General features: G+C 32.5%; 1 protein-coding gene across 3 annotated transcripts in view; it reads right to left on the bottom strand.

The window, feature by feature from the left end:
- Ercc8 (ERCC excision repair 8, CSA ubiquitin ligase complex subunit) overlaps positions 1–19,480 on the bottom strand; it is a 49,200-nt gene that overhangs the window by 27,109 nt on the left and 2,611 nt on the right. For 2 of the 3 annotated variants that reach the window (XM_076857247.2, XM_076857248.2), the window contains exons 2-4: positions 13,974–14,069; positions 6,582–6,683; positions 2,582–2,705 (exon numbers count right to left, since the gene is read on the bottom strand). In XM_076857247.2, the coding sequence (XP_076713362.1) occupies positions 2,582–2,705; positions 6,582–6,683; positions 13,974–14,069 (322 nt within the window). Of the gene's footprint in view, positions 1–2,581; positions 2,706–6,581; positions 6,684–13,973; positions 14,070–14,575; positions 14,646–19,480 lie in introns of all 3 variants that reach the window. The other variant, XM_076857249.2, reaches the window with a different exon arrangement.

Genomic DNA, 19,480 nt, shown 5'->3' with positions numbered 1-19,480 from the left:
TTGCTCTAAGAGCCTGGGTTTCTATAGAACTTCTCATACTTAGTAAGTACTATATTGTAACATTTCCCCTCAGTACCATGTGAGTGGGGGAAATTGCTATTTTTAGCTTTATTTCTTTGTGGTTTTCTGTAGCATGATAGGCAATGACTCAAGGGGAAAACCAGTGTCCAATATTAGGCTGACTTCTCTGTATCTCTCTTATTTATGTGATACTGACCTCTCAACATCTGGTTGACTGCTCTCTGCTCCAATTTCTGGCTCTCCAGTCTTATGAAATTGATTGAAGTCCCACTGGCTTCTCTGTCCCTTAAAAGCTATCAAATGTCTACCTTCTCAGTGTCTTGCCCCACATTAAGAAATGGTAAATGGCAAAAATAAAACCCAACAGAAAGATGAATTCACTTCTATTAGCTTTCTTTTTCTTTAGGATCTATTGTCTAGGTCCTAGATTTCTTAGCAGGGCTTTTCCAAAGCCCTCTCATAAATCTAGTTTTTCCTCAATAGAGGTGCTGTTTTGGCTATAACATACTCCATTTTAGTCAGAAGGGGAAGTTCATGGCATTTATGTAATCCTTAAAATATATTCTCATTTTCAATTCTATGTATTTATTATAAAAATGAATCCAGTCTTGCATGGTAGCACATGTCTCTAATCCCAGCAACTCGGGAGGCTGAGGCAGAAGGATTGTGAGTTCAAAGCCAGTCTCAGCAACTCAGTGAGGCCCAAAACAACTTAGCGAGATCCTGTTTCAAAATTTAAAAAATAAAATAAAAAGGGCTGGGGATGTGGCTCAGTGGATAAACATCCAATTGGTTCAATCCCAGGTACCTAAATAAATAAATCCAAAATGATCAATGGTGTATTCTCTTCTAATACTACAGATTCAAAAAAGAAAACAACTATTTAGTTTGAGTAATTACAAGTATTTTCAGTCTGTATTCATTTATAAAACAATATTTGTTATTCAGAGTAGAATAATGTTTATACTTCACAGTTTAGTTATTGATATGGGGTTGGTTACTTAGTTCATTGGTTATCATTAAATTATTTATTCAATAGTTACACACAGCATTGGATTTAGTAGTATATAAAACATAATCCTTTCTTTGTGGAAGTAATAATCTAGAAAAACACAAGATTATGAAAATGATACAAAATAGTACAATAATATTTGAAATAAGAATACAGAAAACAGTGCTATGAAGTTAAAATAGAAGATAATTAATATGGATTCCAGAAGCTGAAATCATTGACTACATGATAGAACTAGAGGAACCTTAGACATCATACAGATTGATGTTATAGTGCTTAATTTTTTAGTGGAAAAGACCTTTGCTAATTAAATGACTTTACTTAGAGTAACATATCTAATAAGTAGCAGAAGAGGACTAGAACTCTGGCATCCTGAATCCTGGTTCACTATAACTGTAATAAGAAATGTGACATTAAGGAAAAAGCTGCATAGAGAAGGAACTAAGGGTAGGGAATATTACATAATCAAGATGTGATTAGTGGACAGAGGCAGTCAATTTAGCTGTAGCAAACTATTTATTTTGAAGAACGGTAGAAGTTAGAGTTGATGGAACAAGGGGTGAAGTTATGGGTAACAGAATACCAGGCTGAGTTTAGACAATGGCAACCAGGAGAGGGTTTGCACAGGGACATGATGAAACTGCTTTGTAATAAGATTACTTCTGGGGTAGAACTTACTGCTTTAATGAAGGATGTCCACCTGAAAGAAATGGCAAAAACGAGTAGTATTTTTAATGTTTTTATTGATTAGAGGGGCTGTATAGTATTGGTTTCTTTTTCCTTGCTGAGAAGCGTTTTATGTTTTTTGAAGATGAATTATTTTCCAGTTACAAAGAAATCAATAAGGAGTTTTTAGTAGTACAGATGTACAGTGAAGTATGAGAGAGTTTGAGGGAAAACTTGTCAAGATTTTATGATTAAATGGATGTGAGAGATAATGTTCAGTTTGGAACATGTTAAGTTTGAGAGGATGACACTATTTAAGTAAAGAATGTCCTATAGACAGGTAGAGAAATAAGGGTCTAGAACTCAGTGAAGATTAGCACTAGAAATTTAAATTTGCTTACCACAGAAATAATTATCACTATCTACCTTTACTAAGCTATAATATAAATAATTCTTTTAAGCTTTTAGATTGATAGTTGAAAAAGTCCAATTTTCTTCTTTAGATCACAAGACCACAGTAGTTTTCAAACAATAAAGATAACAGCCAACAGGTTTTGAGAATTTACATATGCTAGGCACTGTTCTAGATACTTTACATACATTGGCTTATTGAATCCTTAAATCCATACTATAAGGTGCCATCATTACTCCTATTGACACATGAGAAAACTGAGAAACACAGAAGTTTGGACATTTGACCAGTGTCATACAGCTAGTCGCAGCAGAGCCAGGATATAAATTCAAGTAGTCTAGCTCCCTTTAACCACTCCACTGCTTTTACATAGAACATGCAAGACCCCTTAGCACACAGGCACATGAAAATGGTTTAGGATTAAATTCTTCATCTACATAGCATCTTCAGAGAGGTTTCATTGTACTTACTTGTAATGTATTTGTGTCCCATACTTTCAGAGTTTTATCAAATGAGCTTGATGTGAACATTCCAGTGTCATGAGGATACCACTGAACAGTCTCCACACTGTATTTGTGAACATCAGGATGGTTTCTACAACAGTAATCAACATTTAGAAATAACATGAATTTCAAAACTGGGACTATATTAACCACAAGGAACAGTCTCAGGTAAGATTAAATGAATTGTTACAGCTACACACCTATATGCCTGTGACCTGCCTGTACAGCAGAAGGAAAGAAGAATGTTCAGGCATCTCTAGATTCAAGCTTCCATGGTATGACATGGAGGTCTGCCTCCTCCTAATATTCAAAATATGTGCAACTTCCTATTGTTGTACTATGTACAGTCTGGAGGGATCAGCCAGCTATACTGGACTTCTTGGTACAGGCAGTGGTTTGTCCTTATTAGAAGAGATCTCTTTTGGTTTTGGATTTACGTTTCTCGAGTTACCTTCTATCAGTACTACCATTTTTAGAATCGAATGCCTCATACACATGGATGGTATCCCACACAATATTGCTTCTTATTAAGGAACTTAACTTTATGATAAAAAGACTGCAATTGGTGGATGGCCACAGGATTCACTAGTAACTTATGTAACACATTACCCATAGAAGCAACATCTGTTAAAGATTTAGTTATTGATGTTATGCAACAATACAGCAAGTACTGCTGGCCTGAAGTCAGTCCATGCTCTGAACTAGTAATCAACACACTATGTGTATTATCCTATTGAATCTTAATTCAAGCAAACTGGCTATTAAAGAGACTTACAAGACAATGAAGGAAATCTAAAACTGACTAGATATTTACTACCAGGAATTATTGAGTGAGACTGAGGTTATGCTTACATAAAAATCTTTGTGTTTCAAAGATACATGAAAACAAATAGATGAAAAGTTTTCTAGGATTTACTTCAAAATAATCCCAAGGGTGGACAGGTATGGGGTAGATTGCTTTCTACTGATAGTTGTTGAGCTGGGTTATGGGACACAATTCATTATATTATTTGCTACTTTTGTATACATGAAAAATTGCTTACAACAAAACAAACAAAAGTTAACAGAAGACTACTGCAACCTCATGCAGACAGAACCACTGCGGGCTCTGATTTCTAAGATGAAGGTCTACATCCCAATACTGAACATCTGTGGTGCCAACTGAAGGAAAGAGAACATAAAGCAAAGTCACAAATGCTAGCTCAGGCCTTAAAACAGCTGTAAAAATACAAAGACTGTACTATCTACCCATATTTCCGTAATTCTCTGTTATATATATACTTATATATTTCAACTAATTTCCCCTTGCTTCTTTTACCTCCATTATTTTACATAGGTTAACTATATAATCAAGTCCATAGGATACATAACACTAATATGGGGCCATATAATGATAGTGGAAAATCAGATATTACCTTGAGCTGGAGCTGGATACGACACTAAATACATTCAGGATCATAACTCTTTGTGGAAGAGAATGATTCTTTGGTTTTATAGTGAACAGTGCATTGGGTTAGAGTGGAACGTCTTTTTAAAAACGGTAAGTATGGGAAGAAAGATGTAAATGGATGTTGGGCAGTCAAATACGTGAATGGTAGTAGACATGCACCCTTTTCCATAGATTCTAAGCATTCAAACTCTTCCTGTTTGGGGGAACTCCTTTGTTTTGTTGAAAAGCAAGGTCTTGCCTTTTGTTACAGAAAGCAAAGGATTCCAGATTTCTGTTTTCTCCCCGTTGGCATCAAGGGCAAGGATATGTGTCCTGGGTTTTATCAAGTCTACTTGAGATTCTAAAACTCAAATTACTAATACAAATCCCCAGGAGAGTTAGCCATTAATCATATCTGTGGAATTGAGTCAGTGTTGGCAACATATAGCAAAACCCAAACTAACTTGTTCCTCTGGTATGATCTTGACTGAAGATTCTCCCATCTTCCTGATAGTTATGTGAGATACTAAAGATCCTTCCAATAAATTTCTGCTTAAAATAAGAATTGATTTCTATTTCCTCCTAAGAATCTTGACTGTTTTAAATAAAACAAATCTTTACTATAATAACACATAACATCACAAATAAAAGCTAATTTATATTTTCAATGTAAATTTTAAAATAAGACAAAATACCATATTATTCTCTTATTATGTGTGATTTGTGATTCGCATTTAATAAAAACTTTGATAAAGGAATCTTTTTAGTGCTGAAAAACAAACATATTAAGCATACAGATAATATCAGAAAATAGTCTAAACCACATAAAATATGATGAGTTTTATTTACATCATTTTTAAAAAATTAGATTGTAAATACTCCTAGTGTAAAAATGAAATATGAATTCATTTTGTAAAGATGCTCATTATATGCCTATACTCAAATTCAAAGTCATGTGTTTAAGATAGGGTTTGAACCCAAGAATAAAGTCATAATAAAACAATACAATGACCCACAAAGCATTTACTTTTGTTACATACCAAAAAATCAGATCACAGTCCACAGAAAAACATTATATGGCATATTATATTTCATGCAATTTTGCTATATAACAATGTTAAAATGTTAGCTAAGATAAAGTAAGATAAAAAATAAATCAAAGTAATATAACATCATACACTTTGGAGTTTAGATATGTATGTTTAAGTGTGAGGGTGGGAGTGAGTGTAAATGTTGCCTATGCCTGTGCCTCCTAAAAATCAAGTTCCAGAGTATTTGAGGTGATACCTTGTTCTTTTACTGCTTTTTCACTTATAGTTGTTTTTACAGTTTTCAACATGCTTTTCAAAAAATATTTCATTTATCACAGAAACTTTGTAAAAATGACAGGGAAGTGTAATTATCTCTAAACCAAAATAATCTGAACCTGAGAGAGATGACTTTTGAGTCATTTAAGCATGTATTTCTAAAGTGAAGCACCAGACACAGAAACAACTGTCAGTCTCATAAACATACATGAATTTCAGAGTTTGAAACAGCTTTAATACAGACGGGTTGCTGATGTTAATGTATCTGAACTTTGTCCTTTCAGAAGCATTTTCTCAGTACTAATTCCTTCTTTCAATGCAAAGTTCTGCTCAGATAAATTTTATGAGACAAAATTAAATGCTCATTATGAAAAAACTACCACACAGCCACAAAAGTTTATTAGATTCTTAAAAATAATTTTCGCTAGAGATGACAAATAGAAATATGTTCATATGTTAAGCTTCTTTAAGAAGAGACAAAGGAATGGTGTATGGGTGTCTCTGTGTGTTTGGTGAGGGAGTATGTGCATATTTATTATTTCTAGCTCTTCATTTTTTTTTTTAATTCCTTCTCATTTTTGCAGTATTGGAAATTGGACCCAGGGCCTCACATAAGCTACGCAAGTGCTCTACCATTGAGCTATATCCTCAGTCCTATATCTAGTTCTTAATCTTTTTATTTTACTAGTATCAGCTGAAACAAGCCTACTTTATGTTTATAATTAGCTGAAAGACTCCTAATTGAATCTTACATTGAATGATACTAAAAACTGTAGTTATTCAGATGTGCTCTGTAAGTAGAGGGAAAAAAAAGACAATCAAAATGTTTTTAAGCTGGGCATGGTGGTACATGCCTGTAATCCCAGCAGCTCAGGAGGCTGAGACAGGAGGATCCCGAGTTCAAAGCCAGCCTCAGCAATGGCGAGGCGCTGAGCAACTCAGTGAGACCCTATCTGTAAATAAAATACAAAATAGGGTTGGGGATGTGGCTTAGTGGTTGAGTGCCCCCGAGTTCAATTCCCAGTACCAAAAAAAAAAAAAAAAGTTTTAAAAAAAGGTCTATATTTGAATTTCAGTTATTTTCAAGATCATATCAAGGGATATCCACGTAAATATGTCATTTGAACAATTTACTTGAGCCATTCATATGACTACTATTTTCATGCTTTACATTTGGTGCAAAAAATACCCAACTGTTTACAAACTCTTTTATCAGATTTTTAATACACACCTGCCGATGGAACACACTGCTTTACATGTGTAATAAAGTTGTCTGCTGGAGTTCTCAAGGTCATAAAGTACAATCACACCATCTGAACCACCTGATAACATGCTGATAACAAAAAATTCATATTAATTCATTATTTCTTTTATTTAGGAGAACTGTATATCTCTGAAAATTGATCTGCAAATACTCAAATGTATTAAGATCATATTTAATTCTTACTAACTCAAGACTTTAATAAACTTAATTTTCTTAAAATGTGTAAAAGAATAAATAAATACAAATTCAATTTTGTGATCATTTAACCTTTATCTTCAGGATTCCAAAAAAAAAGAAAAGATGGTGGAAATAATATGGCAAAGGATATTTCTTACTAAAAAAGTAAAATATTATGAAGCTGTTTCAAATGCCCTAATTACAACTGTGCTAAATGAAAATGTATCAAAACAGACCATTTATTACCGATTCTAGCTATAGGAGCTTGGGTACATTATATCACCTGTCTAAGTCTTTCAACATTTGTAAAAACACTGGGAATTTCACCTAAATCACAAATTTGATGTAATGATAAAATACCAAATTTCTTTTCTTCTTCTTTTTTATTTGAAGGGGGATTATAGGGATTAAATCAAGGTTACTTTACCACTGAGCTATATCCTCAGCCTTTTTGGAAACTACTATAAAAGAAATTTGGGTTCTGTGTGGTGATGCATGCCTGTAATTTCAGTGAGTCAGGAGGGTGAGAAAGAAAAATAGCAAATCTGAGGCCAGCTTTAGTGATTTAGCAAGAGCCTGTTTCATAGTAAAAAAAAAAAAAAAAAAAAAAAAGGACTGGGGATGTAGCTCAGTGGTAGTTTCCTTCCTTCTCTTATGAATGTATACATTAAACTTCAATTGGGCAACTATGAAATGTAAGGCAATCTGTTAATACAATTAAATAAGACAGGTACGATTCCTGTCCTCATGGAGTTACAATGTAGTAGGACAGGTAACTGACATCCTCACATAAATTATTAGTTGTAAGACACTGGGGTAATAACTTATTTTTATTCCAGTTTGAGGATTCAAGGACTGTTTGCAGACCATCTGATTGTAATTTTCAACTGGCATCTAAAGAAGGAATTAGAGTTAGCCAATCAGGTATATGAAAGTAACAATTCAGGCTCATTCAGAAACTGAAAGGATGTGCCACTGGAGAAGTGTGGGAGAGTGGTATGAGATGAGAGGTCAATGGGGGCAGACAATTTGGAGCCTTATTTTTGAAAGTAAAAGAGAGTGACAAAATGTTTCTGGAAACATTTACCTACTTTCAATCAGGTTTATTACATTGGTATTACCTAAAAACTATTCTATTCAAAACCTTGTAAAACAATTTCTAAAAAAGTAAAAGTAATATATAAGCATATACACTAAAACCCTTTATATTGATTGAATTTAGCTTTTAAAATAACTTGTAAAATATTATTCTTGATACTTCATATACTTTAATCAGTTTCTTGCCTTTACCTGTCCTTAAAAATGTGCTACTTACATATTTTTTGAATTAGGCACTTTTCAGTATAGTCTTATGTTTTCTTTTATAACACTGCCTGAAATCATCTTTGAATGTGAAATTGTGCTACCTTTAATTAACTTTACTGAGGCTTAATATTTTCAATTTTGATAATAATAATAGGTAGAATATGGTAAATTCAGAGAAACTTCTGCAAATTGGAGAATATTCTTGATTCTTCTTTTATATATTGAAATATGTCTTTTTACATCTTTTCATGTACCTTTTTTTTTTCTTTCCCAGTACTGGAGATTGAACCCAAGGGTACTCCACTACTGAGTACATCCCCAGCCCTTCTAATTTTTTATTTTGAGACAGGGTCTTACTAAGTTGTTCAGGCTGCTTAAACTTGCAACCGTCCTGCCTCTACAAGTGTGTGTGGCATTAAAAAAAAAACAAGATAAAACTCTCTTTAAGGGAGTTCTCTATTTTATGCCTCCTTGGAAGCAAATCTAAATATTGCAAAATCTTAGACATTCCGAATTTTATCTATTATTATTCAAAATATAAATTTACCCAACTAAAACAGGAGACCACAAAAGACTATTCTCAAACTTCCAAAAACTAAAGATCTTTCCCAATCACAACTCTATCCTTTTTTCTCCTTTCCAAAATAACTCATTGTGATGAATTCTAGTACTTGTTGCCTTTTTTTCTGCATATCATCATTCAAGAGTATACCCATTAATACTAGCTTTACTTTTTTTTAAAAAAAAAATAAATATTTACCTTTAATATGGGTCCCCAATTCACCTTCCCTCCTATCTATTTTTGCCCTTTCTTGCAATTTGTTGAATAAACCAAATCAGTTACCTGTAATTTCTAGCATAAATTTTGATGACCGAATTTAGGTACGAATTGAAAATGATCTTTATCTGTCACTGATCTCTTTGTAGTGATATTAGATACCAAACCAATACCTAAATCCACAAATTTATATGCTTACATAAAGTCTTGCTATTCATCAATATTATCAATCATTATGTTGCTGCCACACTAGTCATTCTGGTTGTCTGATTTCATCTCTGACAGATTCCTAAAGAAGTGCTTTGTCGTTATTAATAATTTGTCTTTTCATACTTGTAAATCAGTTTTGGTAGATTAAAAACTTCTTAAGTATCTTAAGATAAAAATAACTTCAGTTATGTTAGCATAAAATTCCAAGTCAAAGTCCAGTTATAGCTTTCCCCCTTATATATAGTTTCATATCTTATTTATAAGTAAAAAAAAGTTTTCTTGAATTTTAGAGTTTTTAAAAATTTGTTCTTATATAAGACAGCAGACTGTATTTTGACATATGTTTATAGAGTATAATTTCCCATTCTTCTAGTTGTACATGATATGGAATTACATTGGTCATGTATTCATATATTCATATAGTAATGTCCAATTCATTCTATGTTTCCAATTCCCATTCCCCCTCCTTTCCCCTTCATTCCCCTTTATCTATTCCGAAATACTTATATTCTTCCCTACCCCCACCCCGCTTATTGTCAGTTAGCATCCACATATCAGAGAGAAAATTCAGCTTTTGTATTTTGGGGGTATTAGTTTACTTGAATTTTAGTTTTTTTATTCTATTCTCTTGATTTGGTTTTCTTCTCTGGGAACTTATATGTATGCTGGATCTTCTTGGCCTGCATTCTCATATGAAGATACCTTTTAAATTCTTTTCCTTATTTCATTTCTTTTTTTTAAATTTTTTTCTCCATTTCTCCTTTATTTCATGTATTCATTTGCTTGTGTTCCAATGCTTTCGTCTTCATTTTTGAAATTCTTTTATTTCTAATTTTTCTTCAGTTTGATCATCTCATTTCTGTTTTTTTTAATTGATGTAATTCTCTCATAGATTATAGATTTTAAAATGACTTTTGGTCAGCTTTGAAATATTTGCTCATTATTATGGTCTGTGTTATGATAATACTTTTCGGGCATTGTCAGTTATGGCACTACTCATTCTCTTTGCTCTTAAATAATTTTGCACGAAACTTGATTTTAATGCTATTCTTTTGTTCATTTTATAAAATTAATTTTCTTAAGCCTTTAGAATGGAAGTTTGGTTTAGAATAATGTTTAAATTTTGTAACATCCTCTTTTACCCCCTCCCCTTTGGTAAGATGTTAAAAAATGGGAGTTTATTTTCAGAGCCTTCTTGGTTCTGTTCACTTAAAAATTTTATTTGGACCATCGTTTCCCTTGATTTCTATTGTCCCTGTACTGTTCAATTTGGATTCTACTCAAAGAAACTTCTCAGTGTAGGGTTCTGTTCTGGGGAGTTCTGTTTTTTGACCTGTTAGCTCTTTGGAGCAATTATAAAGCCCAGACTGCTCTACCCCCTTCTGATCTTACTATGGATCCCCTGAATTTATGAACAATTTACATACAAATGAAGTATGCCATGCTCTCCCAGATTCAGCACTGTAATTGAATTGGCTTGCTAAGTTTTCAACCTACCCACTGGTTAATTTGGACTTATAACATGCCCCATTATTTTTTACTGACCCCCAACCCAGCCATGGCATAAATGCTGACACCACCCAGTCTTGTAGTTACCAGTGGTTTTTTTCCCCCACATATTCACATTTTGGGATTTATAGGGATACTTCATGACCAGGTTTTGATACAAATATTATAAATGTTTTTTGGCATTTTATCACTGAATATGTTGATTAAAAGATTATCTGATTTTGAACAAAACACACAGAGCAGTGCTACTTAATATGTCTCTCATAAAACAAATATATAGCTTTCTTCACTGAGAAGGTCTTGTAAAAAAAAGAAAAACAAACAACAATAAAATTTATCTCCTTTAAACTGTTTGTTTAGTGATGTAGGAAACTTACATTCTGGTAAGAGCTCCTTGTGTCTTGTTGTAAACCAGTTATGAATAGTTGATGAACTAGCAGCAGGCACTGATTTATAGACTTGTTTAAAAATAATTCAACAATTTGTAGATTAATTAGGTTTAAAAGTAGTTCCTCTAAGGTTCAAAGAGTTCTCAAATCTAATTGATTATGTGCAGCATGGCAAGACAGAAAATTGTGGCATGCTTAACTTTAAAACTATTTGATGTTATTAACTTTATTAAAAAACACTGAGAGATGCACTTACTCTAATGGCATATATGGAGAAAAATTTGTATACTTAACAACTAGAGAGTTACCACAATGTGTGCCACCACTAACTCCAAAAATATTTCTGCTGTATGAAGCAGAAATATTTCAACTTTGTGAAACTTAGTTTTTAACTATGGCATTGCAAGTGTATCATGTATCATCAATGTAAAACAATTATTTTTAAAGTTGAACTTAACTGAATTTAAATGACTTTTATGTCAGTTGTTTTACTTTTGTTAGAATGGCATCTGGAAGTTTTCCTTTGATTTTATTATTTGGATGAAAATACTGAACCATTACCATTAACTGACTTTATAATTGAAGTATTTGATGGCACTAACATTATTTACTTAACTGTATGATGAATATAATCAATTTAGAAGAATTTAGAAGGTATAAAATAAAATTTAAGCTTTTGACTGATTGTCAGTCCTAGCACAAAAGGTGAAACCATATAGTCTTATAGTTATCAGTGTTTGTTCCCACATATTCATATTTTGGGTTTATGGGGATACTTCATGAACAATTTTGATATAAAGGCTATATAATGGAGTAATATGCAAATGTAAGAGTAACATGCATATATACCTTCTGCAGCTGAAGCTGTTAAAATGTAATTTTTGATTTTTTTTTTTGGGGGGGGAGGGTACCAGGGATTGAACTCAGGGGCACTCCACTACTGAGCCACATCCCCAGTCCTATTTTGTATTTTATTTAGAGACAGGGTCTCACTGAGTGCTAAGTGCCTCGCATTGCTAAGGCTGGCTTTAAACTTGTGATACTCCTGTCTCAGTCTCCTGAGCCATTGGGATTACAGGTGTGTGCCACTGAACCCAACAAAATGTAATTTTGGGATAGTCTTTTTAAAAACACCTTAAAATATTTATTGGTATTTTATGGTTTTCAGTGATTATCCCTACAGTGCTCATAGTGGATGATAAATATTAACAGATATTGGACAAGTTATATATACATTCATTGTCTTAAGAAAAATCCTTTTCGGGGATAGGGCTGTGGCTCAGTGGCACAGCACTTGCCTGGCATGTGTGAGGCACTGAGTTCGATCCTCTGCACCACATATAAATAAATAAAAAATAAAGGTACATCAACAACTAAAAAATATTTCAGAAAAAAAATCCTTTTATCTTTTGCTACCAAAAGTATTTAATACAAAATGCAAATTCAGTAAACAATGAAACAAACAGTTATAGATTTTTATTATATAATAAAGGGGAACAACACTGTAGCAAGTCTTCAAACTTTTCTCTAAGTTCTATGAAAAGATTCCTTAGCCTGTATTTCCCAACCATATTTCATGTACATATAATCTAGAATTTCTCATATTTCCCACGGCCAACTGGCTTCATATACTTCATAGGTCATACAAATAATCATGATGCCAAATAGCTGGCTGACGTAATAGTAATGAATATTCTTTCCACTAGAACCCAAAACCAAAAGAAATCAGCTATCCCTTGCTTCCCATGTCTATATACATTTTAGAAGTTAGTGTCACATAGCTGTCCTTGAATAGGAAGTGTTATAGTGAGCCTGAAAGAACCAGGAACAAGAAAACAATTATTGATGATTATGTTTTAAATTTAACCACATGTAAAAGTGAGAATCCTGTTCCTTGCATGTGTTTCTCATGTACTATGAGGTGAAACCATGGCAGAAGCTGGAAGAAAAAAACATAAGTTTATGAAACCTATCCTGAATTATTTTAATATAAATAATAAAAATATTTCATAATAAAAACTATGGGGCAAATATTAAACATAACAAACTATTTTTATTTACTTTTATATATTGTCTAATTATATACCACAGGAAGTATTTTAGCCTTTTTTTTTTCCTTCTTTTTTGGTGCTGGAGATTGGATTTTAGGTTTCTGCTCTTTCTACCAATGACCTATACTCCCAACTCCTAAATTTTCGTATAAGAGAAAGACTGTGTCATGGTAAGTTGTCAGGAGAATATGTTCAGATTTGGATTTTTCAAAGGACTTCAGCTATTATATGGTGATGTATTGAAAAGAATAAAAGTATATGTAATACTGCTTTTGATTATATATTACCTCAATTGATCCACACAACAAACTTGTTAGATAAGTATTATTGTTTCCATTGCATAGCTAAGGCAAATGAGAATTAGAAAGTTTAGGTAAACTGCTCAAGGTCACAAAGATTATAAGTGCTAAAGCCAGGAGAAACTCAAACATCCTGTTTGTTCAAACTTAATTCTCCAAAATACAGTTTTACTATGTTTTAAAACAATATCTAAAGACACATTCCAGCACATTAAAAGCCCTCTGAATCCAAAGAAGTTCAATGGTTGTTAATTTAAGATAACTTGGAGGGGCTGGGGATGTGGCTCAAGTGGTAGTGTGCTCGCCTGGCATGTGTGCGGCCCGGGTTCGATCCTCAGCACCACATACAAATAAAGATGTTGTGTCTGCCGAAAAACTAAAAAATAAATATTAAAAGATTCTCTCTCTCTCTCTCTCTCAAAAAAAAAAAAAAAAAGAAAGAAAAAAAAAAAGATAACTTGGAAATGTCCATTTGGCAACATTTTACCTGTATTTATTTGAAATTTAATAATGCCATTGAAAAAATGTTATAATTTAGAATTTTTACTTATTTTTAGGAAGCTTCTCCATATTAATCTGCAAAAGCAAGATTTTACTGCATCTTATTTAGAAAAGTGATAATGTACATATAATCAACTTACTATCTCCCTTCAACAGGTTCAATGTCAAGGGTGTTAACTCCACTTCCATGGATTCTTTCAATATCTCTGTCTTTGTTTAACTCCAATCCCAAAACCCTTTAAAAATTAGAAGGAGAAAAAAGAAAGATGAAAATTAACAATAAGAAAGTAATTAAACATAAACAAATTCCTTATTTCACCAAGGTGATACAGAATACAAAAATCATAGCTAATGCTTAAATCTATCACACACTTATATTAGAGATCTAAGACTCTGTATAAAATTTTAAAGTATCAATAATTACAGGTAAGTTTTTTCACTTGAATCATCATCCCAAACTTTAACCAGTTTACTTTATTTAAAGTTTTTTTTTTTTTTTTTTAAATGAAACAACTTTTCATGAACAAAAAAATTCTTAAAACTTAAGACTTTACTGAGGACATCTAGTGTATAAAAGCTTAAATTACAGGATTTAAAAAAATTCTCTAAGCGTTTCTTATAGAAGAAAAACAAAACAAATGTGTTAAATTCAACAATTCAGCTTTTTAAAATAAAGTCAATTTTCCCTGTTTATCAGAGGTTTGATCCCAAGAGGGTGGGACCAAAACCTATTGCTTTGTACCTGTCTTTTCACTTGAGCCAAACCTTGGATCTTAGAGCAGAAGTTATGTGGTATAGTCCAAAGTTTCTAGCTGGAAGACAAAACAAGACAGTACCAGAGTGGTGGAAAACATCAATCAGCAAAACCACAGAGAGGAAGGAACCTAGGAAATAAAACTGTCAGTTACCTCCTGGACTCATCCCTAAATGGAACATGCATGGATTTAACACTGAATAGCATATGAAAGATTTTGGAACCTCAACTAACTAGCATTCAGGTCACAGACTGAGTGGCACACAGATCTGAAAAGGCTTTGAAAACTGAACTGACACTGAATTTCATCTTGCTAGTTGCCTGTTAAAACAAAAACATCAATATTCATCATAAGATTGAAACAAGACTCAGAATCTCATAACAGTATTCAAAATGTCCAGGATGCAATGCAAAATTGCACATGAAGCACAATGAAAATTTAAACTTACATGGGAAAAGACAATAGAAGACAAAGGAGATGATATGATCTTGGGAAATTATCTTCTTTAAGGCAGTCACAACAAAATGCATGCATGACAGATTGTAAACACACTTGAAGCAAATGTTAAAATAAAAAGTTTCAGCAAACATATAATATACAAGAACCAAATGGAAATCTTAAAACTTCTCAATATAAATTTATTTCAATTTAATGGACTCAATAGTAAATGAAGCTGACAGAGGAAAGAGTCAGTGAAGATAGATGAACTGAAATTATACCATCCCTAACAACACAGGGGGGAAAATAGTGGGAGGGTGGGGAAAAACAGAACCTGAGGAACCAATGAAACAATTTAGAAGGACTCATGTTTATGTCACTGGAATTCCAAAAATAGGAGAAAATATACTGCAAAAAAGAAACAAAATGTTTGAAAATATACAACTTGCCAGAGAAAAATCTATAAATTTAAGGAACACAATAAATCTTTTGATAAACCCAAAGAAATCGATACCCAGATACATTATAATCAGACTTATAGAAGCTAAAGACAAACTCTTTAAAGCAATCAGATAAAAATGACAAATTTTCTAGAGAAAAAAAGTGATCTGAATGACTGCAGATTTCTTTTTAGAAACCATGAAGCTACTAAATCTACTCTAAAAAAATGATCAGCTACAATCTTCAGATAGAAAAGGAACGGTATAAGAAGGAAACTTGGGACATTAGTAATGAAGGAACAACAGAAATGTTAAATATCTAGATTAATAGACTGATGTTTTTCTACAATATTTGATGGTTAAAACAAAAATTATAACATTGTCTGATGTGGTTTATTATATCTGTAAATGTGATATATAACACAACAGACAGTGGTGACAGTTAAAGGGTAACAAAGTTTCTATATGCCAAAGAAAGCAGTGAAAGGATAAGTAGACAATGAAAAGTATGTATTTTATAATTCCTAAAGCACCCACAAAACTTTACATATAAATGAAGAAATATAGTAAAAAATCACAAGATAAATTAAAATGCAATACTAAATAATGTTCAAACAACCCCCTAAGAAGATGTAGGGGGTAAAGATGTAGAGCAGAGTACTCTCATGCCTGCCAGTGAGAATATAAACTGTTTTTGGAAAACTTTTTAAGTTTCTTAAAAAGTGTTAAAATATTCTTATTTCACTACTAGTATTAGCCCATGAAAAATGAAAGTGTATGTCCACACAAAGACTGGTAGAAGAATTTTTATATCAGCTTTAAATGTAATAGTCAAAACCTAGAAACAATTCTAGTGTCCATCAACAAGCGAATGGAGAAAACAAATTATGCTATAAAAAGTAATTGATAAATGCAACACATGGAGAAATTTCAAAGTAATTATGCTAAATGAAAGAGGCCAGCCAAAAAATGTTCCATTTATACAACATTCTGAATATCCAAATTAATTTACAGATCAGTGATTTCTTAAGTAGGAAGAGGATAGAGATGAGGAAGTAGGGAGGAATTTACGAAGCATCACAACAAAATTTTTAGGCTTAAGGAGTTTTGTCTGTCTCTCCCGCTTCTTCCCCCCACAGTAATGGGGATTGAACGCAAGGGGGCTCTACCACTGAACTACAACCCCAGACCTTTTTATTTTTTAAGTTGCCGAGGCTGGTCTCATATTTGTGACCCTCCTGACTCAGCCTTCTGAGTCACTGGGATTACAGGTGTGTGTCATTGTGCACAGCATGTTTATTCTCTTGACTATGGTGATGATTTCAAAAGTATATACATGTCAAAACTCATATTGTACACAATAATTTATATTCATTTGTACAAGTGTATGTCAATTGTACCTCAATAAAGTTGTAAATATTTCTTAAGGGTGTTTCTTAATTATGAACACTGTATGCCGCTAACAACCAGAGGAAGTGATGTGTAGGAAACAAAAACAAAAAGAAAAAAACTTCACATTAAAGGAACTCTCAGAGCTATTTCACAATAAAGATGTAAAAGATAAAATGCTGGAATCTGATCCAAATGAAAAAGATCCTCACCTCAAATGGTTAAGTTTTAAAATGAGAAAAGGCAAAATTATTAATCCAAAAAAAAAGGCCAAGCAATATTCAAACAACTCAATACATATCTTTTTAATAAGATAAGTTTTAATAAGGTAATTACTCAATAAATATTCTCTTTAACAAATAATTTTGATTCTGTTTCTAACACTGTTTTACATTACAATGTGCTAAGTTATTAACTTTACTATTTTCATTTTCCTACACATTTGTAACCATAAATGTAATAAAATTTTTAGTATTTTGGCAAAAAAAATTAAAGATCACAAAATTGCAATTTTCCCCACTGATTAAGAACATTTTGCAGAGGTAAGGCTGCACAGCCAGTTTTACGGACTTTTCACTACTGTGCAAAGAGAGCACTACCTACATATATGTCAACTGTTTGAAGTTGATTTAATGTGCTGAGTATGATATTTCTTTTCAAAATATACCCATGTTATACATGTTCCATGATTTTTAGGTTTGGATACAATTTATTCAATTTATTTTAGTGGAGTGAAAATCTAAGACATATGCAAAGAGGTGAATGTGGAATCTTTCTCAAGCAATGATTCTAATCCTAGCTGTACATTAGAATAATCTAGGTAGCTTTAAAAAATTCTGCTGTCTTAGGACAACTTAAGTCAGAATCTCTGGATATGGAACGTTGGCATGAACATGCTTTGCAACCACCTCAGGTGATTGTAATATTCTGAAAAAGTTTTATCGGCTCCCATCATTTGTAAGATATCATTCCTTTTTGAATAGCATTTTGTTTTAAGTCATTTGTTTGGATTGAGTATTTCATAAGTGGTTTATTTAGTTTTTTTTTTTAAGGAAAGGAACTCTTTTTGCATTAATATTTCACACTAAAATGAAATAATAATAATAATAATAAATAGTAGTAGTAGTAGTAGTAGTAAGGGCTGAAGAAGAAGTAGTAGTAGTAGTAGTAGTAGTAGTAGTTGTTGTTAGGGCTGGGATTGTGGCTCAGTGGCAGGGCACTTGCCTCACAAGTACGAGCCACTGGGTTCAGCACCACATAAAAACATGTAAATAAAATAAAGGTATCGTGTCCATCTACAACTAAAAAATTATTTAAAAAAAGAATAAGTGAAACTGACATTAATGGGATTAGCAAAAAATACTGAGTTTTGATAAGTACACAAAGCAGTTGATAGAAGAGCTGTGAATGGCATCACAGGGTTTTGGGCAGAAATGGTTAAATTATGATTTGGGAATCATATTTTCAGAGAAATGAAATCCATTTACAGATAAGTTAATCTATAGTTAAGAGACTTCTCACTGTTTTGAACTTTTAGTACTTTCAATGAAATGAGAGGTTTAGGTCACAGAATTATGACAAAGACTTACACTTAGTTGCTTTTTTTAGATCAAGAACATTTTTAGAATTAAAAGACTAACAAACTCAGCTTTTCAGTGGCTCACATATTTAAATTATTTCTGAGATTGTAATATCTCTAAACATTATTAAATTTAACTATAGGAAAAAAGAAGTAATGCTGTTTTGTTTTAAGACTAAAGCTATTTTTGCTGAAATTAAAGATGAGGCAATAGCCAAGTTCACTCACTTGACAACATTTACTTCAGTGATTATAATAGAAGAATTGCAGAACTTAGTATAAACAAATTGCTTTATCAGAGGAGATTGACACATTTTGCAATCACCTGAGGTGGTTGTAAAGCATGTTCCTGCCAGTGTTCCATATCTAGAGATTCTGACTTAAGTTGTCCTAAGACAGCATTTTTTAAATTTAAATTTTAAATAAATTTTGGTATAAATTTGGCTTGCATTCTTGCAGTCACTGAAATAAAAAACCTCTGGATATTTCTGTTATATAACCCATTACAGTAGATGACTGTGTTGAAAAAAAAAATATTTCGGTCATCTCTGCACTAAATGGGATTAGGGAGAGGAAGTCAACAGGGGACATAACTTCAGTCATGTTTAGAGCTGACCAAAATGTGCTTCAAACAAACAAACAAACAAACAAGAAAGATTTGCAGGGCCCAGTGGTGCACTCCTATAATTCCAGTGGCTCAGGAGGATTGGGAGAAAGGAGGATCTGGAGTTCAAAGTCAACCTCAGCAATGGCAAGGCGCTAAGCAACTTAGTGAGACCCTGTCTCTAAATAAAATACAAAATGTGGCTGGGGATTTGGCTCAGTTGTTGAGTGCCCCTGAGCTCAATCCCCAATACCAAAAACAAAAACAAAAAAAACCTTATCTAGATAAAATTACATTCAATAATTTGAAACATTTACCAAACATATAATCCTAAAATGTAAAGATTAAACAACATTTTAGTGCATAAAACATTACAGAATTGTTTGTAGAAAATAGCTAAATGACCACCTATGATTATCTATTAAAATAATTTATTATTTTG

The sequence above is a fragment of the Callospermophilus lateralis genome, chromosome 5 (assembly GCF_048772815.1).
Source record: "Callospermophilus lateralis isolate mCalLat2 chromosome 5, mCalLat2.hap1, whole genome shotgun sequence".
In the NCBI taxonomy this organism is placed as follows: domain Eukaryota; kingdom Metazoa; phylum Chordata; class Mammalia; order Rodentia; family Sciuridae; genus Callospermophilus; species Callospermophilus lateralis.
The sequence above is the reverse complement of the archived record's forward strand: the minus strand, read 5'-3'. Positions and strand labels throughout refer to the sequence as shown.